At 38.5% G+C, this 27741-nt stretch overlaps 1 protein-coding gene across 9 annotated transcripts in view; it reads right to left on the minus strand.

The window, feature by feature from the left end:
* LOC308199627 (uncharacterized protein) overlaps nucleotides 1-27741 on the minus strand; it is a 209103-nt gene that overhangs the window by 138145 nt on the left and 43217 nt on the right. For 5 of the 9 annotated variants that reach the window (XR_013954753.1, XR_013954756.1, XR_013954757.1 and 2 more), the window contains 4 exons: nucleotides 26926-27055; nucleotides 26374-26612; nucleotides 10164-10321; nucleotides 2757-7962 (listed from right to left, as the gene is read on the minus strand). Coding sequence is in view for 1 of the 9 variants with exons in the window: in XM_080604061.1 (XP_080460187.1) it covers nucleotides 10271-10321 (51 nt within the window). In the remaining 8 variants the exon portion in view is untranslated. Of the gene's footprint in view, nucleotides 1-2756; nucleotides 7963-10163; nucleotides 10322-26373; nucleotides 26613-26925; nucleotides 27085-27741 lie in introns of those variants that run through there. The other 4 variants (XR_013954752.1, XM_080604061.1, XR_013954755.1 and 1 more) reach the window with 3 other exon arrangements.

Here is a 27741-nt window from a genome sequence, read left to right on the forward strand (position 1 = left end):
TTTGCTGCATACATTACTTAATAGGTCAAACAATGAAATTACAAATATAGATACAAGGGAGAATCCCCTACTCAATGAAAAAATCAAGCTTAGAATAAAAAACTATGGAATAGAACTGGCTGGAAAGCTTTCAACAAAATAGGGACTTCTCTGCCCTATTCTCCTGCCTCCCCCTCAACAAATTAGAACACTGGAGGCAAAACTTTTCAGAGGAAAAGATTACTTGGGAAAAAATCACTCCATTTGAAATGAAACAAATAATAACTGTGGATGTGGTTTACCTTGTTCTGTGGATGTGGTTTACCTTGACCTCAGTAAGGCTTTTGACACCGTTTCCCACAACATTCTCCTCAAGAAACTGGCTGCTCGGGGCTTGGACTGGCGTACGCTTTGTTGGGTTAAAAACTGACTGGATGGCCGGGCCCAGAGAGTTGTGGTGAATGGAGTCAAATCTGGTTGGAGACCGGTCACTAGTGGTGTCCCCCAGGGCTCAGTGCTGGGGCCGGTCCTCTTTAATATCTTTATCGATGATCTGGATGAGGGGATCGAGTGCACCCTCAGTAAGTTTGCAGATGACACCAAGCTAAGTGCATGTGTCGATCTGCTCGAGGGCAGGAAGGCTCTGCAGGAGGATCTGGATAGGCTGGACCGATGGGCTGAGGTCAACTGCATGAAGTTCAACAAGGCCAAGTGCCGGGTCCTGCACCTGGGGCGCAACAACCCCAAGCAGAGCTACAGGCTGGGAGATGAGTGGCTGGAAAGCTGCCTGGCCGAGAAGGACCTGGGAGTACTGGTTGATAGGCAGCTGAATATGAGCCAGCAGTGTGCCCAGGTGGCCAAGAAGGCCAACAGCATCCTGGCCTGTATAAGAAGCAGTGTGGCCAGCAGGTCTAGGGAAGTGATTGTGCCCCTGTACTCGGCTCTGGTGAGGCCGCACCTTGAGTACTGTGTTCACTTTTGGGCCCCTCGCTACAGGAAGGACATGGACATGCTCGAGCGAGTCCAGAGAAGGGCGACCAAGCTGGTGAGGGGTCTAGAGAACAAGTCTTACGAGGAGCAGCTGAGGGAGCTGGGCTTGTTCAGCCTGGAGAAGAGGAGGCTCAGGGGCGACCTTTTCGCTCTCTACAGTTACCTTAAAGGAGGCTGTAAAGAGGTGGGGGTTGGTCTATTCTCCCACGTGCCTGGTGACAGGACGAGTGGGAATGGGCGAAAGTTGTGACAGGAGAGTTTTAGGTTGGATGTTAGGAAGTACTTCTTTACCGAAAGGGTTATTAAGCATTGGAACGGGCTGCCCAGGGAGGTGGTGGAGTCACCATGCCTGGAGGTCTTTAAAAGACGTTTAGATGTAGAGCTTAGCGATATGGTTTAGTGGAGTGCTTAGTGTTAGGTCGGAGGTTGGACTCGATCTTGAGGTCTCTTCCAACCTAGAAATCTGTGATACTGTGATAACCTTTTCCCACTGAATATACTTAAAGGCAAATAGTAGGTACTATTATTTGTTCTAATAGATTAAAGTAAAAATGAAATGTTTTCACCAAGTTTCTTGAACTACTTGAAGTCCATTTCTTTAGGGTGAGTAAGAAAGGAGGAGTAAGATCTTTAGTTCAAGACAGCTTAAGATACTGGGTTTTACTCCATTTTAGTAAAAAAATATGCCATTTTGAAGCTATCTTATCCTTTAAATTATATTTTTTTTTAAATTGTATTTCCAGTGAATAAGTTAAGACATCTTTAAAGTGTTGGGCAAGTTAATTCAGATTAAACTCAGACCAAAGCCAAATCAAACTTTGGTTTATTTTTTTTTGTTTTTTTCTTTTCCACTTCTTACTTCCAGGTTTTCAAAGGGCTCGAACTAAAACAACAAGAAATAAAATCTTAAGTGGGTTTGAACTCACCCAACTCTAGATAATACAAGCAACCATATATGCCTACTCCTTCCAAACTTCCTTCCTGTGATCAAGAAAGTTTCTGGAAAATTCAGGTCAATTTCAAACCATTACTTGAACTGAAATAAAAATAAATAATAATAATAATAAAAAAACAGGATGCTATGAGGTAGAATGTAATTACAATGTCCATCCTCTTAAAGGCATACCATTTACCAATGATATACACATTTATCTATTTGCACATTTCAGAATCATGTGCAAGGTGAAATCATATTGAAATATTGTCTCAGAAAAAGAGCATAAACAGTCCAGGTAAGTGAAAAGACAAAATTTTCCTTACTTTAATATTTTGTTTTGAATCTTAATATAACATTGGTAGTAGAATCCAAGTTTCACACTGTCAGAAACAAGAAATCAAAGCAATCATTGAAGAGCCTGCTGTGACTTGGAATGAGACTAGCATAGGAAATCTCATCTGGGGAAATATGATAGTTTGGTCTTGTAAAAACCAACTGGAGAAACCCATATGACAAAGGTGAGAACGTGCATGACATGAAAGAAAATTTCTTCACCTTCCTTTTTGCTCTGTCCTCCCAACTGTACAAATAAGAAGTAATTTAATAGGAAAATTATTTTCACTCTTTCCTATTTTGTTCCAAAAAATATGAAAAGCATTTTTCCCAACTGTTTCCTACTCCTTAGTTTGCTCCATACACCCTTCTTGCTTCCTGGTATGAAAAAGGATTGAAAGTGAGAAAAGGAAAAGTGACTGGACATAGGAAAGACTTTCTTCCTTGATGGATAGCTGATGGCTTTCAGTTTAAAAGGCTGCATAAATAGAAGGAAAAATTATTTCACAAGATACTATTTAGTAGGAAGGGAATCTTGCAACAATCAAAAGCATTTCGGATTGGTGTTTCAAAATGGTATACTTTCTTCAAAAATATTCCATAAACAAAACATCAGCTTTTACACTGGCTGCAAAAGTTGTTTGGTTTTGGCATTTTGCTGTCCCTGGGAAGTGCTAGTCATATGCGCAGTCAGTCAGTCCCTGCACCTGCTTCCCACCACAATTCCCAGCTGCTGCAGTGAACAGAACAAGAGAATTCCCAAATTCAGCCACTCAATGACCCTGTTTCTTGACATTCAAGGATAAAATGCATTCACCTTTTATGAGCTGGCACAAAGCCTGTGCACTATTAAAATCTCACTTCAGTCTGTTAGGATTTTTTAAAGTAGTCTTCTGGACCTTTCCTTAGATGCAATTTCTCTTCCCCAGAGTTCCTGTACCCCTGTACCAAGTAGCTGTACAAACTAATAGGAAGATTTCATTTGAACATTCATCAGAACATTACTGACCACTCTACAGCCACTCCAGCTGTGCAACTGTTAAATATGGTAACAAAATACTGAAAACGCCTCGGTCAGCATACCTTTGGGGCTTTGAGCACTGGCACGCATCTTTCTTTCCAATTTTCTTCCTTTTGCATCTTTAAATGCCAGTGAGGGATTTTTGTCAAAGTGTGTCAGTGGCAAAATCAGGGCACCAGCTTGTTAAATAAACTATCAGCCCCCAAGGCATTCCAGAAAAAGGAGAGATTTCTCATACATATATCTTTTGCGAGTTAAGGTTTATTTAGGTTTTGAATCCCTTAAGGCTAGCGTAAAACATGTAAAGCAGAAGCCAGTAAGAGAAATATTTTACTCCTATTGCTTACTGAGAAAGAACAAGGCTTTTGAAACAGATCAAAATGCCACATTCATTATTAGACAAGGAAGGCTAATGTTGTTTAAACCTTCTTCTTTATTTAACTTTAGTTGCATTCATTTGTATCTATTTTTAAAAGGTAGCTTAACTTCCATATAAACAAGATATTTGGAGAGCAATGGCTTTTAAGGCTCACACTAACAGGAACATCCAAATGAAAGGGAATTTTTACACCACCCCCCCCTTTTTTTTTTTCATTTAAGAATGCACAGGTGTTGCTCAAAAATAGCCTAAGCAGTATAGCTAAATGCAACTGCCCTGGGAGAGAAAAAGATGAACAGAGTGAATTAATTTTTGTTGGAAACATGTACAGTCACACATACTAGAAGTTTTACTTGATCATTCATACCTAGATACATGCATATATATAAATAATTGATATTAATTTTTCATATGAATACACAGCCTTTCAGGAGGATGCAAAGCAACCTAACACCAGAAACCTTTCCCTGTTTCAGATTTGGTTAAAAAAATAACACATTAATGGAATGGCTGGCTGAAGTTCACAAAGCTTGAAAACAGCTCTGGACCTGTTTTCAAGAATTCATAGCTTTTCATTGCCATTAGAGAATGGATCTGAAGTTGCCTGAAGTTAGAGGGTATTCAGAGCCAGGATGGAGAGATAAGAGAGGCAAAGATAGGCTACAGTTCTAGAAATGAGCATTACTAAGTTGAAAAGCACCTGGATCCTGGTTGCATGTAATAGCTCCTCTCTAAATAAATGGAAGATTAGGACAGATTACTGAAACACCGGTCTATTTGAAATGCACACATCAGGTGATTTGGATTAATGCATTCTTTGACTATTCAGGTAAAATTCACTGGGGAAAAATTAAAGTCCCATTGTGACCTCCAGCAGAATAGCCACATCTCTTATCATGTTTATTGGAAGTTAATAGTGACCACTGCAAACAGGTGAGAAAGTTTACTATCCCATGATCAGGAAAACAATACTTTTTCCATTTTGCCATGAATAAAGCAAGTTGGTGCTTGTGCAAATCTGGTGTTATTAAAAAAGTGTGCAGAACACAAACGCTTCTTGTGTACAAACTCAAGAAAGGAAAGAAAACTCATATCTATTTAAATTCATTTCCTTATTGAGGAACACCAAGCTTTTCCAGAAGTCTCCCCAGTTGCTCTTGCAATCACTGACTAGCTCTAGACCGCATTACCTTGTGAAAAACAGAAAGAAGCTTTTTATAAAGTTCACCACAATTTGTTACTGCTCAGCAGGAACCTAATCTGGACTTCTTGCAGTGCTGTAACCCAATTTAATTTCTCTGTCAGACTGCCTGATGGATGTGTCTATAGAGTTTTTAAAAGGGAGATAAAATTCTTTACTACTTAAAGCAGAAAGTAGTTTTCATTTCATTTGCTATCCAGGGGTTCAGACATCACCTACTCAGCAGGACTTCACTAATTCAGTTCTCTATTTCTTGAGCCATGTGTCTAAGTTTTATTCATTTTAAATGAAAATAGAGAAATAAAACAAACAAAAACCTTGCATAGGTGAGGTTCTGATTCACAAGCACAGGCACTCTGGAAATTGCAGCCTGTACTGTTCAGTATTTTATCCCTTCATTTTAACTCCCAGTAATACTGACCCGAACACTAGCCAAAGAGCTAGTATTTAGCCAGGCTGCACGACGTCTCTGCATGCGACATGAGCCAAGAGGCGCTGGGGAATTGACACGTGCCACTTGCACAGGGGAGGGAGAACTTCATGGCCCTCAGCCACAAGCAAACCAGAAACCCTGCAGAAGTCAATATAACCCTCAGGGAGAGCAGAAATAGCACCATCTTCTTTCAAAGGAAGTAAACAGTAAACCTGTGAGCCAAATCTCATGGATTAATGAGTACTTGTTCTAGAAGATTCCCTGAAAAGGCACACATACACTCCAAGTGTTCCAAATATACACCCCTATGTAAGGGTGCTATAAATACTTTGGCTCTCATTGCTGTCATTATTAAACTTGGAAAAGTGCAACCACACCTATAGCCAAATGGGAAATCCCCTCTGAAAATATATTAAGGCATTTTGATAACAATAGGGTTATGATTATTTTTCCATCTGTGTCAATATCTGTGTTTTCATAAGGTTAGATGCAAGTAACAACATACTGTGAAATGACATTGTGCTATTATTTAAAACTGAGCATTTCCAATTTGCATCATAAATCAACCTTTTAGAGTTATAAAACAAATTTTAGAATTGAACTTCTGAAAATTCGATAGATCAAGTAAATTTTGATGATGAATTTATCAATGATGCCTTCAGCAGCATTCCTCTTGAGTAACAGAATCTGACAGTTAGAGGACAAAATCTGGATACAAGCATTTTATGTATGAAGTATCATACGTTGATTTTTATCCACCACTAATTCCAAGGCACCCTGAGCAGAGGTGTATTCTCCAGAGAAGGCAAGAAAAAGAGTATCAATGTTGTGTAAGAGTCATTTTAGGGTAGTTGAAGTTTTAGAATACTTTTAGAGACCAGAGAAAGCAACTGCCTTCACCAGATAGAAAAATAAACAGTCAGGGACACTGAAATAAGAGCAAATTTATCATCAATACATTGCTTAGTAAGAAGTTCCTAAGCAATGACAAAGAGGACCCAAATGCAGAGGTAATGTGAGCAACAGCCTCCTGACAAGAGGGTTCTACGCCACCTGCACATGCTATAAAATCTTGTTTGGGAGGGCAGCAAGTCAAGTTATTGTAATCACACCCAGAAAGTCATTAAACACATTATTCTAGCATTAATCCACTACTATCCCAGCACTACAGATCAAGAAGAGTAATGACAAAATACCAGCTGAACAAGTGTAATTATTTCTCAAAGCACATTACTAGAAGATATAATGCTTTCAGAATCATCTGGTCACAACTATAAAGCAGAAGGTCAGATTGCAAATATAAAGGCATTTTCCTTCACCATTCTTACATGTATTTTTTACTTCTTGAAGATTACCCAGCCCTTTAACTATTTTCTCGGAAGCCCTTCAAACACTATGTGACAGGATGTGAGATCCACATACATTTTACTTTTCTTTATCAAGTTATCTGCAGTACAAGTCCTATAATAAAAGTATAAATTGTCTGATGTGAGTTTACCTCAACATAGCAAATAAGAGGATGTTAGTAAAGACTGTACCCTGTATGTAAAGGAAAGTCATATACGCCATTTAAAGCTAGCTGAGCTTCTGTTAGGCTAGATGGGTGCCCAGAAAGTTGTGTTTTGTTACACAGAAAAGAAATGTGGAGGGACAAAAGACACCCAAATGGAGCTAGTGGAAAGATACCACATAACATGAGAAACATCAGTCTTACATACTAAAACAGTGAACAACTGACACCACGTGATGTCTGTAGACACTATCTCCCCCTGCCAGCTTGACACATTGATTACAAGTCCATATCATGCCTAAATGCTCTATCAACCTTTTGTCAGTTTAAAAAAAAATACATGACAATTTTTAAAACCACTTCCAAAAATAAGTGGATTGCTTCATGAAATTAACCCTTTTCCCAAAGGCTCAGATATTCACTTAATGCTAGAGCAAAGGAGATGAAGCCTTCAGCAGGAATTTAAAATCAAGGATAAAATCATAAATCAATGTTCTGCTCCTTTCCTGTTCCCCTAATCCAGCACCAGTCTAATAGCAATACCAAAATTGAATGCACATCAAAGCCAGGGGACTTCTGTTGTTTTCTTTTTATCTGTGTGGATGCGAAACAAAAGTGAGCTTGCCTTTGTCAGATTTGAGCCTAGACTTCTAAATCTCGGAAATATAACCCATGACTTTGTGTGTTATTTTACTAAAAGTGGTACTCCTAATGGGTCAGTGAAAAGAATCCAGATGGCTTCACAGAGTGTCACATCAGATGATGCTATTCCACAGTTTTAGATCAACTAAAATATCTTTGTGAAAAGCATAAAGTAGGCAATGGATAATTTAAATAAATAAATCTATCAGACTTATTTCAAAAAACAAGGAATTGCCTTCTGGAATGGGAACTTTTTCAGAAGCCAAAGTTATAGGTACTGCATATAGAAGTCACGATTACATGATTTAAAGTCCAAAAATAATCACATGTACATAGAAACACACATTAAAAAATTAACATATTTACTTGGAAATCCTCTGAAAACATATGCTTAATGTGGAAAAGATCTTGAAAACTGTGTGGCAGATACTCTGGTTTTCATTCCAATGCCAGATCTTTCCACAAGTTGAGCTCTTGCTGTAAAAGCGAGTAGTATTCAGTCTTTATGGTGACATCTCAGTGTCTCCAACAGTATATCTGAACATAAGAGGAACACAACTGTTAAAAAGACTTCAATGCCCTTCATATTTGCTTTTCATGAAGATATTGAAGACACAGAATCCAGCCTATTAACAGCTGGATAACCTTCCAAACTTCTCTTAGGAGACAGAAATGACACCAAAAAGATGGTTAGGTCATTAGATTCATTACTTTAGAGATGTTGCAAAATTGGAAAGACAATCAATTTAAGCAGCTCAATAAAGTTTGACCAGCAACGAAGACTAAAATAACTATGAGAAGACTGTAGTTGCAGAAAACAAACTGCACTGATTAAGGTATTAAAAGTAGAAGTTTCTTTTTTCCTCAATACCCAAGAGCAAAACACATTTAAAACTAAAGGCAAAATGACACTATGTGATAGCAATTTCTCAGTTCTCTAGAGTAAACTTAATTAGGTATGCGTAACTTTTAGTTCTGCTCCTAACACTCATCATTCCCCCAACCTAGCACTCTGTGTATTGTTTTTATTTCTGTGATTTCTACAATACTTTGTTCTCCACACCTAATGGAGATTCCCTCTCCAGTAAGCCAATCTTGCTGTTTCTCGTCCTCTCAATCTCTCTAAAATGTACATCTCCAAGCACATCACCTCAGTGTCAGCAGAAATTGCACTTCGATAATTCCCATCTTTATTACATCTCTGTCCCAATCCTGAATTCGTTTAGCTTTCCTCATTTAGGTAGATGGGACTCATTACAGTACAGGACGCATGTCCTGCATGAAGCGGGACTATGGGAACAGCTCTTCATTCAGAGATGGTGGTATTTCAGTACAAGCTTGCATTTCATTTCTAGGTAGGAGTGACCAATAAAATATAATTTTAACTAAAAAGAAATCTTGCTCATTAGAATACATTTAATCTGAAGTGAGAATGCCCACACACAGAACTGCATGAAGCGAAGGAATGAATTAAAGCCCATTTCATTACTTTAGTTCACTAAAATATTAACAAATGCTCACTTTAGAACAATACTGCGTACATTTACAATGTTATAAACACAGTCCTTGCCACCAAAAACATTATAAAAAGCCTGTAACTTTCTCAAAATTTAATTAATTTTGCTATCAGATTTCATAAGTATCTGCAAAGTTGCATTCAGTAAGAGATAAAGCAAAGTATGCTATTTTTTACATTTATTTCAGAAGCTAAGAATTTTAACCAATTATCATAATGTACTTAGAGCTTAGGTGCAGTAACTATATTTAAGAAAAACATACTAATTCAGTAATAGGAGCGTACAGAAGCAGGTTTCTGAAAATAATGAACATACGTTAATTCAAAACCATCAGCATGAACGTAATACTTCTAATCTTTTTCACATTAGAAGTCCAATTTAGAAAATGTAGCAAGATTATACTTTTTGTGGCTGGTTATTCTACAGTTAACACCAAATCCATATTTTGCTTTTGCAATGCCAAGAGTTAGCATAAGAAAAAGCTAGGTTACAAATTACTCTAACAGCAGGGTTTTACAACAGATGAACATGGGAGTCATTTATATTGCATTTTCTGCTATTAAAAAAACAAATAAACATTTACAGTCTATGCTAATTAACTTTACTGCTGAATTAGTAGTATTTCTGACTGTTCTTAAATAGAAGAAATATTGCAAGGATGGCAGTAAAGTCAAACACTGCAGTGCAGAAAATGTCAATACCTTTTAAAACCCCTCTTGTCCAAAAGCTCTGTATCCTCTGGAAGACTTCTTAAGACCTGCATATCTGTGCTCAGCATCAAAATCCTCCACAACATATGAACGTGTGACAGAAGTTTATAAGAAGGACACTTATATCAGGAAAAAAAGTGACCACAGCATCTTAGTAGCCCTGCCTCACCAACATACAGCATTCGTTCTCCAGAGTTAGCAAGTTTTCTCCTGGTGCAAGGCTAAGTGAATGTAGCTAAATACAGGGCATGTTCTGACAGCTCATTTCTCCATGAAAATGGAAACTCAGCTTGGACAGGACTACAGTCTTCATGAGTTGTCACAAAACTCATGAAGTACTTACATGCTGTTACCAATAAACACCTCACCAGTGGTTTTATTTGTTTTATATTGTGTTTTTTTTTAAACACCTTGTCTTGCTGCTGTAGCGCTCCGTGGCAAGTGTTAGAGTACAAAACATATCCAATTAGTTTTCATGGAAAAAAAGCTATAACAAATGTTTTGGTCCTACCTTTACTGAAGTCAATGGTACTTTAGGATCGAGCCTGTGTGAAAGCTGAAAAGCATGTGACAGCAAAATCTCTAAGAACCATCGGAAAGATCCTTTCCCTCATCTTGCTAGAAGAATTTAACAAGGTCCGGACTGTGCTCAGCATATAGAAAGAGTACCTGTCAAAAGGAAGAGAAAAACATATTGTTTACTGAATTTACAGTCTAGTAATATTTTCTAGATTGTAGTCTCTACCTCTTGACAGAGGTCCCAGTTCATTTAAAAAATTCTTAGTTACCTCTTAACTCTATCATATAATTGGAAATGTTATTAAATGCCTCATCAAATGACTCTTTCCCACTATGTAGACGTAAGTCCGGCCAAAGAGTTAATTTAAAATACGAAAGAAAACAGTTTACAATATAGCCATGACTGGTAACTTTATCTGGCAGGAATCCAACACCAAAATCTCTTCACCCTATTTTATATTTGGTTTTTTTATATTTGTTTTTATTTTTATGTTTTAAAGACATCCAGTCAATGTCCTCTCACACCTCCGTATTTTTGTTGTGCTACAAGTCAGAATTAGATGCTAATGCAGACAAACAAACAGCACTGCTAAATGCCATGCCATAAAAGCATTCCAGGACAGAACTCCGTGCATTTTCTTTACAAAAAAATTAATACAACAGTTCCTCTCCTTTAAAAGTTCTCTAATTTATTTTTTCAAATACATTTTTTCCAAAATGAGTGCCACAAAATATTTTAATTTTTTTTTCTCTAAATGAAGAAAAACATTTTTCTGAGTGGATAATTCTGGAAGTACCATTTCATGAGTACTGAAGACAGCAAGAGACCTCATCACAGCTTCAGAGCTTTGGAGTCAACCTCTTGCTTGCCTCTTTTCTGCTCAGTTTCTTTCGCGCTTCAGAGCAAAAGATGTTGTATTAAGCTCCAATATTAAAGTCTGTTCCCTTTAGATCCAATATGATGTTTCCAGGCAGAAAACCACAAGTTTTGAGAGCTTAAGTGGGGCTTCAGGCCTTGTACCAGCCTTAAACACATGGATGAAGGGCTTCAGAACTGCAGCTATACTCATATTGTATCTATCCTTGCAAACGTTAACAGAGGAGAAGCGTGCTTCTAACCAGATATGTTGCTATCACCAACACAAATACATTGCATTAAATACATACAAATGTGAGCCCATGGGAGCATATTTGTATAGGACCATCTCCAAATTATATATATTGAGCGTTTTAGTCATTTGACTGCAACATACACTGCCTGAAGAGGACACCTCCGATTAAAGGAGGGACACAACTGACACTGTTAGATTGTACAGTGGAATACTAGGAGAAAATGAAACAGGGTATGTTACTATGATCTTATTTCTGAGCTCAGCATGGTTTTAAGTCAATGCAACTAAATCAGCATGTGCTGCATGTCTTGGTTTTGGCTAGGATAGAGTTAATTTTCCTCCTAGAAGCTGGTATGGTGCTGTGCTTTAGATTTAGGATGGTTATAATATTGATAACATGCTGATGTTTTAATAGTTGCAGAACAGTGCTTACACTAAGCCGAGGACTTTTCAGCTTCTCACACTGCCCCACCAGTGAGGAGGCCGGGGGTGCACAGGGAGCTGAGAGGGGAACAGAACTAGGACAGCTGACCCAAACTGGCCAAAGGGATATTCCATACCATATGGCAATATGTTGAACAATATGGGGTGGCTGGCTGGGGTGGGTGGGATCACTGCTTGGGGATGGGATGGGCATCAGTCAGTGGGTGGTGAGCAACTGCATTGTACATCACTTGCTTCATATGCATTATTATTATTACTATCATTATTCTTTCTTTTCTAGCCTATTCATGTCCATGTGCCTAGAACACTGGTATACTGGAACACCCTATGGCCCACATGTTAACATGAAGATAGAATTGCTTGTACCAGTCAGGTCAGGGTTGCAGTTCTACAGCTGTAGATCCTGACTTTGCTGCAAGGAAGCTAATCAACCTTTTAACTATAGTTAAACCAGAGGCAGATGGGTGACCATACAAGTGACAGAGATATTCAAAATGCCCACAGTAAGCTGGCACAGATCGTTCTTTCTAGGAGATGGTAATCAATGCAAATCTATGCATTAGTTATGAGGTGTTTTAATTCCAATAATAAACATTCTGTGATTGATGAATTTTTCACAGCTGTTGTCTATATAGCTGTTTAATTAAAGCATGCTGGCAGAGGCTGTTAATTCTTCATCAAGTTGCCAACTCCAGTGCATTCCTCTTTCTGCAAGGGAGGATGACAGTTGCCAGAGTGACTTGGGCGGCTGGTCAGGGGACCTGACATTTGGCTTAAGATCAACGTGTTAGATGACAAGCCAAATTCCATCAGCTTCCTAAAAATACTAGCAGAGTGATAAACAGAAAGTGCTTTAATTGCTGGTGCTACTGTCTTTGCTTTTCTGTTACAGAAGGGCACTGGATCTAACTACACAGAATGCCTACTTCATGATACTATTATTCCCAGAGAAAGGGAGAGCCAGCCAACCCTAATCTACCAGGAAGGAAACAAGATCAGCTGCCCTGGGGTGGGAGACTGCCCAAGGTTCTGGCATTTAAGTATTCAACCTTCTAAATCCACATATTCATCCTTCCAAATCTCCCTCACTTGAATATTCCAGGAGGGAAAGGGAATCCCTATCTTAGCTAAGTATCATGTGATACATGCTCAGCAGGGGGGTCTTAGACATGGAAATCCCCAAACGGATACAAAATAGGGGCAGCCAACACTATTCCCACATTGAAACATCTAAGACCGGACTCAAAGAATTACATCGAGAGGTCAGCAGGATGATTTTCATTCACCCTGTGCCTGCATCAAAAGCCTTAACTGATATGTCAGTTGCGGATACAGCTCCTGTGCCACAGGTCTCTCTCCACTTAAAGCTGGGACTTGCAGACTTATTCTACATATGCCACCACATAATTTTTAAATGCAGTCAAGTTCATCCATGTTCACACTGGTCACATACAGATGGAGCAACCGGACATCTAGAACATTGACCTAAAGTAGAAGACACCTTTTATGTTCAGAGCAGATAGTTGAAAAGTTTCCTATCATTAACTTTGGTTTTGCTTTATAGGTGTTGATACAGACTCTAAGCTCTTTACAATAAAAAGAAGTTCAGATTTGAGTCACCAAACTGGGTCCCTGAAACCAGTCAAAATTCTTGCGACAAAAAATAAATTGAATCTGCAATTTCATTGAAACTGCAGGGAAAAGTTACATTTCCAGTAGCATGACCTTTGATACCAAAGGGCATGTTCACATTCATCCTTTCATAATTAATCACATTGAAATGTTTGAAAAATTGAACTGCATCTGTTTAATACTGAACCATTTCTAGCTTTTAAATGGAGTGTTTAAATACCAATTCAATACTACGAAGTTTTTAATCTCAATTAGAGCTGCAAAAAGCATCTAAACTTTTTCCACTTAAATTTCTTGTCATACATGCTTTCAACAGGAAAATTGTTTAGCAAATTGATTTGTTGCTCATTGAGTCATGCCAACATACAGAGAAATACCTTTTCTAAAGAGCACTATTTTGGCACAAGAGAAAAGTGTGAACATCTGAACTATTGAGAACATTTGAAACACCACCAGTTCAGTAAAAACAGCTCTGAGGAGTAAAGGCACATACAAAAATCAAACAGTTAAAGCAAACCTAGGTAAACTAGTAACGGACTGATGTAATTTGCTCTGAGCCTCCATAAGACATTCTGCATCCCTCACCAGACTGATGTTCCAGTATGGAAAGTCTACAAAAGCCAGCCTGCTGTATTGAGTATTTTTTCCTCCTCCATCATCATTTTCCTGATCAGGCAATAATCTGCTACTTCCAGAGGCAAGAATCCCTGTTCTACTCAATTGCTAAAGCACTCCACCCCCCAACCAAAGTGAAATTACCCTACAACTGTGTACTTTCCTTCACACAAAACAGCGCTACTGCCTCATGAATGGGTAAATGCTGTGTAAATGATCATCAGGATGTGCTTAGATGCCTGCCTGTTGTCCCTCTCTCCCTCCAGACCTGAATCTATAATTAAGACAAAACCTTGCTTTTCATTTTCATTACTTTGAAAAAGTTACAGCAGGTCTTTTGTTTAGATGTTCAGTAACCCAAAAGCAGCTAAAACAACTTCGCTTATTACCTTTTCATTTTTCGATTTGTTTCTAACAGTGTAGAAGACTAAGTTCATGTGATATGAAAAAAACACCAAAGCTCCTGGCAAAACCTGTAAGAACTCATAGTGCCAAGTCTTACATTATAGCATTCAGCAGCTCTGCAGGTTGCTTTGCTTACAGCAATTCAAAATTTGCAAGCAGTGGCATGGAGTTCGACTTATCATTTGTCAATGCCTTCCTGAAAGGCAAAGGATGAGTTCACAGACTTCAGAGTGGGTTTCTGCAGCTGAAGCCTCTGGTAAATGCTTTACTGTGCTTCTTACTAGAATGTTGACAACAAAGAGGCTTGAGAAAGATGAGACAATTTTATGATCAATTAAAAGAGTGTACATCTTCCCCTAGTTTTAGTAACATTCTTCAAAGTAATTTAGCATTTCATACCTGTACATAGCTTACACCTATACATGAAATCAAAAAGCTTGACCAGTTCCCAACACCTACTCCAGGGCAATGTGTTTGCATACTTCATGCTTTTATTTTCTGAATGGTTGAGGGGAGAGAAAGAGAAACAGGAGAGAAAAGCCATCTTTGCTGTAAAGAGAAAAAAACAAACAAAAGAATAGAAAAGCAAAATTAAGGGGAACATTTATTTGCTAGTAACTGACCCATTGCACTCAGCAAAATAAAGTTTCCTTGGTCACCAGTTATCTGTTACAATATAAACTGTAACAAAGGAAACCAGTAAGGGCACTGCTGTACATACCTCACAATTTTTCCATTAAAATCACAGACTACTTGGAGCTCATTCTCGTGATTACCACATTGTCCTACATATCATTTAATATGTACCAGGGTCTTCGTATCACAGTTGTGCGGCATTCCTCTGCATTCTTATGTAAGCCAGATTACATGCGTTGCCTGGCTTTCTACAGAGTTAGTAGGCAGCAAACCATATTTAAATTGACTCTTGATATACAAGAAATCACCACTTAAATTCAAACGATCACAACACTTCATACTATCTCTGCTGTTTTTCACCTCCTCCATGCAAACCATAGGAAAACTCCCACAACAAATTGGGCTATGGTCATTAAGCAGCAGACTTGGAAACACTAACCTCCCATCTTTCCACTGTTGACTTCTAAATCTACATACTGGTCACCAGTTTTCTTTGCCAGAAAGCAAAGCTTTCTATCTATCTAATTTTATTAAAATGTTTAAGCTTTCCTACTAAACCTTGCTGTAAGCGTAAGCAGCTCTCTTGATAGTGCTCTCTCTCAAACAAGCAGCAGCCCTCCCCAGGGGTGCACGTTGCCAGTGGGTGTCACCAGCCCCAGGAGAGCTTGGGACCAACACCTGCCTGCACCCTTCCTCCCCTGATGGTCATCGCCCCTCACCTTCCCCAAGCTGGAGCTGGGAGCAGCAGCAGGATCTGCTTTCTCCAGGATAGGATTTCTCACACCACTTAGGGCCCTTTTGTCACCCTGCTCCACAGCATCAGCCAGAATCATGTTACTTGCCACATACTGTTCAAAAGTATTTCATCCCTCATATCCTTGTAACTCCTCATTTATTTTATAGTTTCACTAATCATTAGGTGAAGCTAATGTTGATGAAAAGCAGGAGGAAAAAAAATGTCTGAGTATGCTATGTAATGTTACAGACTGCTTAAGTGTTATTAGTTTCCTTCATGGACAAGGAGGGGAATAATACATAGAGAAGACACTATTGGTACATTTCTTCTTAATATGTCTATCAAGATAAATAAAGTGCATAGCAGTTTCATTTCTAGTGCAGTCAGTCCCTCCGTCTTCAGTCATTGACACATTAATTTTCTACTCAAAGTAGAAAACTATAATGTTATATAAAATACACATAAAACCCCAGGAAAAAAACGTTCTTGCACATCTCCCATAACACATCAGGACAGGAGGCAATTTGTTTATTTTTTGTTCTTTAAAGTCTTACTGTAGCCATCAGAAAGTAGAGCTGAAGCCAGGAGCATTGACCTGGACTTTTTTCCTCATTTCTGCCAGAACTATCCAGCTTTTCATCCTCTCCCAGTATAATTCAGTGCATTTGCTAGGCAGGCTCAGATGACAAAGTGTTCATATCCATCTCTGAGTCTGGGAAGCCATGTTTTCAGAGGAAACCCCAAGGGACTACCAGTACAGCTGTTCCCTGAAGAAGTACCCTTCTGTTTTAGGTTTCCTTCCATCTTTCAGAGTCTGAAAGGAAAGATCCAATAATCATCTCAAATTCTCAGTTCCCACAGGAAGGTAAACGAACCTCTGAAGCAAATTTGTTAAGAATCCAAGTTAAGAACCAGTGAATCCAAAAACACTAATAACTTCTGTGAGAAAAACAATTTGACTCAATAACTTTAGAAAAGGTAAAACAAACAACAAAAAGAACTTTAGAAAAGCAAAAACCTTCACTAAAGCAATTATTGTTTGCAAATATCAGACAGCCAAAATTCAAGGCAAAACCAGAAGTGTTGATAAGCTGATCCATTGCAATTAGTGAACAAAATGTTATGTGGAATCACAATGCATATTCTTAATTACTGGAGACAGGCTAACCTTTCATACTGGACAGAGAAGCTAAGAGAAATTCTTTCCAGCTGCACTCATGGAAGACTCCATAGACTTCAAGTAGCTTATACATGCACAGCGCAGCACTTACTCCACAGTGGGCCAAAAGCCTACTCCAGCTGGTATCATATCATGCAACACCCCCTCCTCTATAATAATACTTCAGTGCTCTGATAAGCAATGCTTAAAAACACAGAAAATCAGTCTGGCTTTAGCTGCCTTCTTTTCACTTCTCCAAAGACAAAGACATCACCAACAGATTAGTGTAAAGACATACAACAGTGAATAGATTGCCAGCATCTGAATCTTGAGTAATTCCTTTTGATTCTATGAGGCTGCACTACAACAGTGCAAGTGAAAGTAATTTTTTCTTCTGGAATTCTTGGTTAACCAGAAGTGGCCCAATTCCGTTATTCTATATATTTGGAATGACTCAGTACTTGTATTTCAGAAGCTTTTTATGCACAGAAAGTGTTCTTTACAAAGCATTTTTTTCTTTAAAAAAGAAGAAAAATCATAATAGTGGTTTAACCGATTTTCAAATTCATGGCTTCTAACTTTACCTAAAATTGCTCAGCATACAAGCGTCACTGAATTGTCTTGGTGGAACACTGAAGCATTCGACTGAAAATATAATGACCGTCTAACCACATCATAGCAAAAAAAGATAGGGGAAAAACAAGGGGGGAGGATATAAGAATAAAAACCATCAAGGAAAAAAAACAGACAACAGCTACTTCTCATAATGCACTGTTGTAATGGCATCTCCTTTCTAACCACTACCAGCTGGGCATTATGCGCTGCACAAACTGGCAAAGTTGACATCCAAACATTCTCCATGTAAGAGGAAAACATTAATGGACTGGCATTTCATGCACATGTATTAAACATTTCCAAAAATGATGTTTTTTAGGAAGGAAATAAGTTTCTATTTGCAGGCTTTACTATATAGGTTTATTGATATACAAAGGAGAAATAAGCAATTAGAGCAATTACATGCTCATAGACCAAAATGCATTTATACAGATGACTTTTGTGAAGAAAAGTATCTTTCACTCTTCATCAGTCCCACCCCAGTGTCCTCTTTATATCTAGTCACAAGAGTTTTGTTTGAACTGTAGGCTTTCAGCCATGCCATATAAAATATAAAGGACACAAGCCAAATTCCACTCTCAGTTACACAGTTTCAACCTTTAACGTCAGACTTGCACCAGTGTAAACCAATAATAGATTCTGGCTGCCCTTATGGACGTGATTTTGGCAGGTGGATGGAACAGGATTTGAAAATTGTATTTATTTACCTCAGGAAACTAGAATTCACATCCAGCTTAGAAGAGATTTGAAAGAAGTTTTATGGTCCAAAAAGCTAATCTCAAATGGAATTCCTCACAGCATAAAATCACCATAAAGAAGAGTCTTGCACAATTCATTTTTATGCCCTTAATCCTTGCTTAGAAGAGGTCCAGGAAAAAACAGGCAGGATATTGCAGCACAGAGCTAAGGTGTAATCGTAGCAAAGGCACGGGGGTAGGACCTGGAGCCAGCGCTACTTGTTGTCAGCCTGCCTGCTTGCAGAGGGTTGCCATTCCCCAGTGGCTTCTCAGAGCGCTGAATTACAGCGCAGATGCAACGGCAAGGAAAGGAAAGGGAGGTAAAAATAAAGTGCCCTTTGAGAGTTTTTAATAAGCCTTACAAAGAAATCATGCAACTTGGGAAGATGTAAATCACTTCTCAGCTGAAAGGTTTGTTATTTATGCAATATATACAGCTATTTCAAAATTACCATGGAAGTCATTAGAAATACAATTTTTAATCTCATAACAAATGCCATATATAACACAAAATAAAACATATAAGATTGGAGTGAAGACAATTTCAATGCCAACACGCCATTAAATTGCAAGAAACATTCCAGCTCTATATTACCATCAGTAGGTGGGCTGTTTCTCCAAATCTGTGCCAATGGGGAAAAAAATGCATATTCTAGAAGGAAGCTGCTAACCAGTTCATCCTAAAGGGTTTAAGATCAACCAGTGCAACCAATGTAGGGACACCGCAGAGAGGCAGAGTTACAGCACTACCAGAAACATAGCATTACTTCATCAAAACAGATATTTAATACTCGATAGCCAGGGCCCCTTATTATTTATTCTACTTCTACTTAACATATCCATTTTCATAAGTCTACATTCTAGGACACCAGCAGCAGAGCAGAGGAAGATGACTGTAGGACAAGATAGAAAACATGCCTAAGAGGAACACATGGAATTAACAGTACTTCAGAGCTTTGCTCCAAGTTGCAACTGGCAAGCATACCAAGCTCTCAAAAGTTTAGTTCTGAACTCATTTAAATAAGAAAGTAATTAGTAGTACTTGAATGGTGACTGTCACCCACTAAGCAGTGATGCATTGAGATTCAATGTTTATGTCAAGAGCTTCATGTGGATTCTGCAGACTCAATTCTATTCAGAAGGATGGTGTGAATTTGTTTAAATGAGCTCCTGTGAGACACCTCCTTCACACTGCAGATAAGATCTGAAAGCAGGTTTGCTTGGCAGTTTTGCACCAAGTGAAAGTTGTTTAGCTTGTCAGCATCAGGGAACCTTAGTGCAATAAGTCAGAGCTGTTTCAACAAGTGATCACAACAGAGCTTTTGAATTTATTTCCATATAGTAAGGAAGCGCCCGTAGCTTCAAGGCATATAACATGCTAGACCTGGTCAAACAACTTGACAGGAGAGCCAAGCTAAGGAGCTTAGTTGGGATCAACGAGCCATTAGAGCTGACTATACACATTCAAAAAAAATTACATAAAGTGATATGTATCTAAGGTCACTGTGGGAGCCAGGAAGTAGTGCCAAAACATTCTTGCAGGCTTCTCCCTTCCTTGGCTTGCCCTCATTCACGGAGGGGGAGCCCAGGCTGAGCCAGGGCTCAGTGCAAGCTTTCACTGGCTTACCCCCTTCTGACGACTGAACGGGTCATGTTGCAGAGTCATTTATATTTAGAAGAACAGGTGGGCAGCCCCATTCGAAATTTAATCAAGTTAACACTTTATACTTCTTCATGGCTTTCATAATTTTGATTAGCTTAGTGTTGCAAACTAAGGGATGGGCTACTGCAGCCTGTTAAGTTACATAGATCATTTCTCTACAAACAACTGAATTTTCTTCTTTCCAGGAAGTTTTTTTTTTTATGTGCAATTTCAAATACACATGATTTTTCTTACTCCCAACATGGATGTTTATCAGCGAAGAATTCTCCAAACTCATGTTAAAATAGACCTTAGTACAACAGTAGAGACAAGAGATTAACATTATTTTCATATGCAGAGTTGTGTCCCCAGACTGAACACTGGCATTTTCCCACTTTCTACCAGGAATCCAAAAAGGAATTCGCTATCAACATCATTATTCAATTTCAGTCCCTACAAGTTTATGGACACCATATCCTCCCATCAGAGATCTTGCCAAAGCTAGGGAACCATCCCCAGGCTTCCAGCTCTTTCTGTCTGTAGATGTGCCCTGGGGATCATCCCCACAGCACACAAAGAATTACACCAGCATTCCTCAGCAACCGTCAGGCCACCAGTCTGGCAGACACCAAGGACCTTCACACCCCTGGGCTGCCACCAAGACAGCTTTCACTAGCAGAGCTCCCCAGACCCACACATTTTTCTAAGAGGTCTGGAGTCAGACAGCACAACAGAGAGGTGACAGACATGCTCATCTCACTTGAGTGTGTCAGCTTAGTCCAGGTCTTGGTTCCTGGTAGCGCAGTCCAACATTAGAGGTAAATATTTACCTGATTGCTTTAATTATTGGTACAGATAAATGCAGACAAAAATGAAGCTAGAATAGCCTTTGCCTACTAAAACTCGCTAGCCAGACATCTTACAAAGATGGCCTCCCTATGGTACACCAATATTTCTTTCTGTCCATATTTGAGCAACATCTCTATAGAAAGCAGAACTGGTGCTTACACCCAATGCTAACTTTCTAGACTCAGGGATCTTTTTAAGGACACTATCTCAAGTTCACTGTAAGTTGCTTATAAGGGTATCTAAGGCATATATGCCCTGCAGAAACTCCAAAGCCTAAATGAAAGCTGCTAGTATTTTCCCTCTTCATTTTTAAATGAGAGATGTGATAATCCTTAAGTGTTGATAGAAAACTGCAGGTGACAGTCTCCATTTTTTCTCATTAGATTCTGATCACTTAAAATAGCATATTGATAGCATGTTCACAGAGCGACCTGATGAGGGGGCAGCACTTCCCACAGCCCTGATTTCAAGTAGGGTTAATGTCAGCAATGTAAAGGATAATTAATCTTATCTGTCAGTGCAGCTGCTTCACATAATTTTACCCTAATAGTGATATCACATATCTCTGCCAAGTTAAAGGAGTAGAAACAGAATACTCCATTCAGATGTACTTTGCCAGTGATCACTTCCACCCTCACTAGAGCAAATCTTCAAATTCATAGATTTAGAACTCTCTGGCTTAGATAACTATAAAGTTTTATGTATATTATTTATATACGTATGCACACATACATATATATAAAAAAGCAAACTCTTTACCAATAACTCTGAAAAAGTGGTACAAAAACACAGTATAAAAACAGACTTCAATATAAGACTTACAGTTAAAACAGCAGTTTCTAGAACACAAAATCCAAGACAAGCTACCGCACAAAGTAGTAAGAAAGTGATGTACAGCCAAGCCAAGGAGCTTTTTTTGTTCCTGTGGATTCCAAATAAAATTGGTAAATTCACACTCTGGTAGAGAGAGCCTCCTCTGGCCCTTCTAATAAAGGAAGTGGCCTTTGGAAACCAGGGTGGAGAACCTGTTTCCATCTGAAGTCTTTGCAGAAGATTTTTAAAGTAACACCCACATGGTATCCAGCTTGTTCATACGCTCAGTGAGACAGGGCCTTTGGAAGCCTCCTACTCTTCTAGAGTACAGAGCTAGAAAATAATGTAGTCAGTGAAACAGATTTCTAGCATGAGAAAGAGCAAGCTCTAAGTGCTCCCACCATTCCAAAGGAGTGAAAGTTGCTCCTCTACAAACAGCTCCATAAGATGTAAATGGCACTCATCTTCCCTTTTACCATACAGGCACTTACCGGAAAAGAGAAAGCTGTAACAAAAAGTTAGAAGCTTCAAAAAGCCTTTGAGAGACAAAATTTATAGGCCATCCCTAGAGAAGCCTGAATCTGCGGGATCCCTGATGACTGCTGATGTTGCTGTCATTTTTGCAGGAAGGGAGATACTGAAGAGCCCAATCCCCATGTTCTCTGGGCCACCCGTGGAGCCAACTGCATTTCACTTGGCAGCACAGTTGTTTTCTGTTGTATAATTTTGCAAAATACTGTTGCTCAAGTGATAAGATTAACCCTCTAGGGATGCAGAGTACAAAGGAATAGCTTTGATGGATCCAGAGGTGAGAAAGAGAGGGGAGGAGAGGTTAATGATTTAACCTGTGTAGCTGCAGTAGCTCTGTACAGAACAAGAGAAGTAGAAGAGAAAGCAAGAAATGACCATCAAGGAGCCAGAAATAGAGCAGCATGGAAAACTCTATTACCTACTGGTTGGCCTACATCCAAGTTCATGAAAAGCTGCAAACAATCAGGTTTTGACAGAGGCATTTAATGTTACTCAGCTAAGTGGCAGATTCATAAGCAAAACGAGCTTACTGAGAAAGTGACAAACTCAAACTTGGAAGATCTGTTAAGAACAATTCTGAAAAACATTTTCAGGGAAGGTCATGTTCAAAGTTGCAGCACAGGGCATTGTTCCTGCAGGATTTTACCCTGAGCCCATGAAGAATGATGCTGACATCAACAATCTTTCTCATAGGTATACACAGGTGATGATGGATCCAGGTCCCTGTGCAAACCTGAGTGATGTTCCCAACATGAGATTACTTCCACAGTTGAATATAAATACTGCCAAAATTCTTGACAGTTCTACCAAATTATTTTTCTGAAAATGAAGTTTTCACAGCCAAAGAGCACAAGATTAGCCAATACCAAGAAGTAAAAAGGGCCTGAGCGCCTCCATAGTTTCAGAAGTTTAACATGCAAGACTGTTAAAAAAGAATGAAAAGACCACGTATGTGCAGTTATACATCTGTTACTGAGAGTGGGAGGTAACACAAACAGGAAGTTTGAGCTGATGGGGAAAGCTGCCAGATATGCAAGAGAGACCAATTAAATGCTTGTAGTAATGCTACTGTGAAATGCCAGACTCAGGACAGGAAACTGAAAAAGTTGTTAAGGAAATACCTGGGCATGTCATTTGGCCTTTTAGAAGTAAGTCACAACAGTAAAATCTGTTAAGTATATCCAAGGGTGCATTAAGATGACAGATTTTTTCCCCCTTGATTTCCAAGAACACTTTAAGAATTCTAGCTTAAGCTAGCAAGTATCTGGGGTGCAGCTAATATTCCTATGGTTATTTTCTGTGCTAGTTGAGGTCCAGCTATTGTCAAAGCTATCAGCTTTTACATTAGGAACCCATTTTTTCCTCCTTAAACAGATGCCAATAGTTTTCACAATTTTCAGGTCCAAAAGGAATGGGATCTTTCTATACAACAAAGACTGCATTCATCTAAGACATCGACTCTCACCATTTCTATAAAAAAAGTGAACAAGGTTTAAGAAGTCTTCTAGCGAAATGTTCTAGGTTGAAACCTCTAACAGACTCACCTACTGGGATTTGTAGATTTTCTGAGCGCTGCACAGATGAATGACCATGACTTTCACCAGTTATCATAAGGGGCAAAGACCAACAGCCCCTTCATGTGATTGGAGACTTGATCTAATATAGGACTACACAAACAGACATGAGAGGTGCACAAATATGAATGATAAAGGTTTCATTTGCCCAACTCTCGGTGTCTATGTAGGTGGACACATTATGCCGTATACAGATCGGCCTGCAGAACTCTCAGGCCAGGAGACTTTCAGGAGTTATGAAAACCAGCTATTGAATAAAGGAACATAGTAGTCACTATCACTTCAAATAAGATATTTTTCAAGGGCACAATTTTAGGAGGGGGTGAAGATGCTTTATCTGCAGGCACATTATTCTGTATTCATTCTGTGAGATTCAATGGATGCTTCTAAAAATCAGTCTCAACACTGAGAAATACATAGCTGCTGTTTTGGGTTTTGCTAGTATTGAGATGGCTCCCATCGCAGCAGTATTATAACACCTGGTAAATATCGATTACAGCACCTTTGTGCAGCTGTAAGTACATTGCAATTAAGGAAATAAAGCACAGAAAGCCCTCAAACAGGAAATACACACAGGAGTAGCACACTGATACAGGGTACCCTAAATCTTCAGGTTGTTCCTAAACATTGGATTCTGCACCTCCTGAGCTCTTACATGAACTGAGAGATTTGATTCACATTTTTCAATGTCTTTTAAATTTCACTGTTAACTTCATAGACATCAAGAATATATTACAACCCTTTTGTATATAGAGTAATAGATTTCTAGGGCAGATGTGCAAAGTAAATCATTTTTCTCAAAATGACAGATTGGGAATTCTCCCCAACAATACAAATATTGCATCGCTCATCTCCTAAAACACAACACCTAAGTGAAATAAACAAGAGCAAAGTTACATGATTATGAAAAAACACAAGTCAAATGGTTGTCAGAAGCCACCATGAGAACAAAAACATTATGAAAATTTTGTTGATCAAAATGATCTTGATAGAACATTTTTGCTTCTCAATATTATATCAACAGAATACTTGTGTCTGCCTTAGTAACTGGCAGCTTTTAACTCATGCATCCAGGGCAGTAAAGATATGACTTCCATTTGGAGTCATTACGAAAGGTAGCAACACTTCAAGCAGTTGAGATTTAGTATTGTCCACACTAGAAAACAGGAATATTACATATAAAATAGTGGTGATCATCAAAAATTAATAATTGATACAGTTCACAATGTAGTTTAAAAGAACAGGAGAGAGAAAGAAGGGAATATGCAATATGACTGAGGAAACAAAGGCTGCACATGAAATAGAAAGCGATCTCACAAAGGAAATTCACTTGGCCAGACTTGCTGGAACAGAGAGTAACAAATTACTTCAAAACAGCATATGATCTACCAACGTCACCTTATTTGTGAAACAGAAGCCACAAAAATATGAGAATTCCAGATGAATCAAATGCAGTTATATTATAAACACTTCATTTTAACAGAGCCAGGCACAGATGTCTGGGGACACAACAGAAAAATGAATCTAGTAAACAGTAGAGACAAAAAAATCCAAATATGTTACGTTCATCCTTTGTTAACAAGGATTCTAGACCCAACAAGACCTAATATTGCTAAAACAGCTCTAGATATCTAGAAAGATGTGTCATGGAGATTCATGGTGAACTATTTCAACTGTTCTCCAGTCGAACTAAATCTTTCAACTGAAAAAGAGATCAACAATGAAGGGGGTTAAAAGATCTTCTGCCCTTTCTTCCATCTGTGACAAAGGAATAGGTAGCTTCTTTACTGAGCATGTACACCAAGAAATATTGCTTTCCTACACAGGCAACAATGGAAAAAGTTTTCAGTTTCTTCCTTATTCTACCTACATAAGAAAACATTGTGAATACAGTTTTAATCTCACCTCCAAAACTTCAGTTCCAATCTAACTTGAATATTGTCAACCACAGACTACTTTGAAGAAGATTAATGACCTACCATAAATACAGTCTCACTACTCACTGAATAAAACTTTTTTTAAAAAAAAGCTGAGACTGCTGCCTTTAGAGAACATAGACTTCTCCCATTGTCTTGCTCAAAAGGTTGCCAGACCACCAGGTCCAGAGACCTCTTGGCTTCTTCTTTCAGAAGAATAATTCCCAGCACATGCCAGAAGTATTTTAATATTCTTGGAAGAACCCTAGTTGACTAGGGTTTTATTGTTTTGTTTTTAAGCTAATAACATATTGGTGAATAATGAGATAAATGTTATACAAGATGTTGGTGACTGAAATAGTACATAAACTTTGTAATAGGGCCTCAGGAGCTGCATACCAAACCTTACATATTCCTGAAAGTATTTACTTCATAAGGTAAAAGTCACCTTAGCAGTACACTGCAAAGCAGATAGAAATGTGCTAAGTCTGTTTTGATATGCAGTGAATGACTATGGCTTTATATGAAAGTCATGCTTTTTTTTGCTGCCCTTTTAATAAGATTAGACTTTAAACTCCTATGAAAGGAATTGCTATTTGTCCACTGAATGAGCACAGTCATCACAAGGTGCCTAAAAAGAGAAAAAGGACCATAGCATTTCAAAGGGTCTTTCTAGTGCCTAGGTAATGGTGTCCTCTGGGTGCCCACTGAACAATTACTGTGGTACTGGTGTCTAAGATGTTCCCAACAGGGACAGAAGTTACTCTACCAGTTCACATTACCTACCAGAGAGTCAACTTGCAGGAAGTAGTTGCATTATAACTGATGAAAGACTGGATATTCCCTTCAGAGATGTGAGATTTTTAATTCTGTATTAGGAAAACCAGCACCATGGGTAGAGCATAGATTTGCAGAATATAAAATTCTGGCTGCAGTTCAGAGCATCTCCCTTACTCAGCAAAACATTTATTCTTAAGGTCAACTTTCAGCACGCTCAACATGCTTCACTGAATACAGCAGAGCTCCTGCAAAAGTGACAGAAAAAATAAAAGCAAGCATGAAACAAAAGCAGCATTGCTACTACACAGATTATTTTTGAACTCCTAGCTTAGTCTAACATTTAAAATCAGAAATTTCTCTTGATAACATTTCTAAAGCTATCCAGGCAAATTCTGAAGTTAGTTCATTGGAGAAAAGGTCCCAATGATACATGGGCATAGGATTCCCCATGTGTGTACACTCATTCACTTATACATGCTTAAATGCAGTCAGGCATTAGAAAAATGAGAAAATTCTTCATGAAAGCTAGCAGTTGTATTTCAGAGAAATTCAACAAACCTGGTGTATCAGAGCAGCGCTACAGAAATATTAGAGCTGACCATCTCGGTCCTCTTCACTGTAAGATTTTTTCACAGACATCTGGTAAGCTTTCTGCTTCTTCTGTAACGTTGATAAATAGGTATATTTTCTAGTGGAATAAAATGCCAGACATTAAGGCTATGAAAGAAGTATAGGAGGTAATAGACACTGTTTCAAGAATCCTGAAACAAAATATTGCTTAAAACCATTTATTGTGTACAGTAAAATATATGCAACTAACAGCATCTCCTTTGTCCTTAGCTCATAGGATATAAACACTGAAATTACAGTACTACAAGTTTTTCCCCACTTAGAACCACCTATTAGACCAGTAGTTACACTACCTCCCTTTAACTGCATTAATAATATATGATATATGATCCAGTATTTTCCATCAAGTAAAACATGATTATAAACCTTTCAAATATGCCAGCAGAAACTCTAGAAATCATCCTTTGTAGTGACTGTTGAATGTATGTTTGTTGTATGTATGTTTGTTGGTTTTTTTCAAATGGGTTGATGTTAGATTGCTTTTGTCCCTTTAGCTGAGTAGTAGTCTTTAAAAGGTGTTATTTCCAAAACTGAAGTCTCACTTGCAACCAAACAATACATCTGATGCTGAAATTTGAACATCAAATTTTATAGCTTGCAGGCACTTGACAATCACTAACTTATAGGTTTGTCAGCTCAAAGAACATTTTTCCCCCCTTTAAAAACTGATGAGGATGCCCTAAAAAAATGAGGCATTCCCATGTTTAGATAAAACCTATTTTTGATTCCTACATTCTTTGTTAG

The sequence above is a fragment of the Anser brachyrhynchus genome (assembly GCF_964034855.1).
Source record: "Anser brachyrhynchus genome assembly, chromosome: 9".
NCBI classification, from domain to species: domain Eukaryota; kingdom Metazoa; phylum Chordata; class Aves; order Anseriformes; family Anatidae; genus Anser; species Anser brachyrhynchus.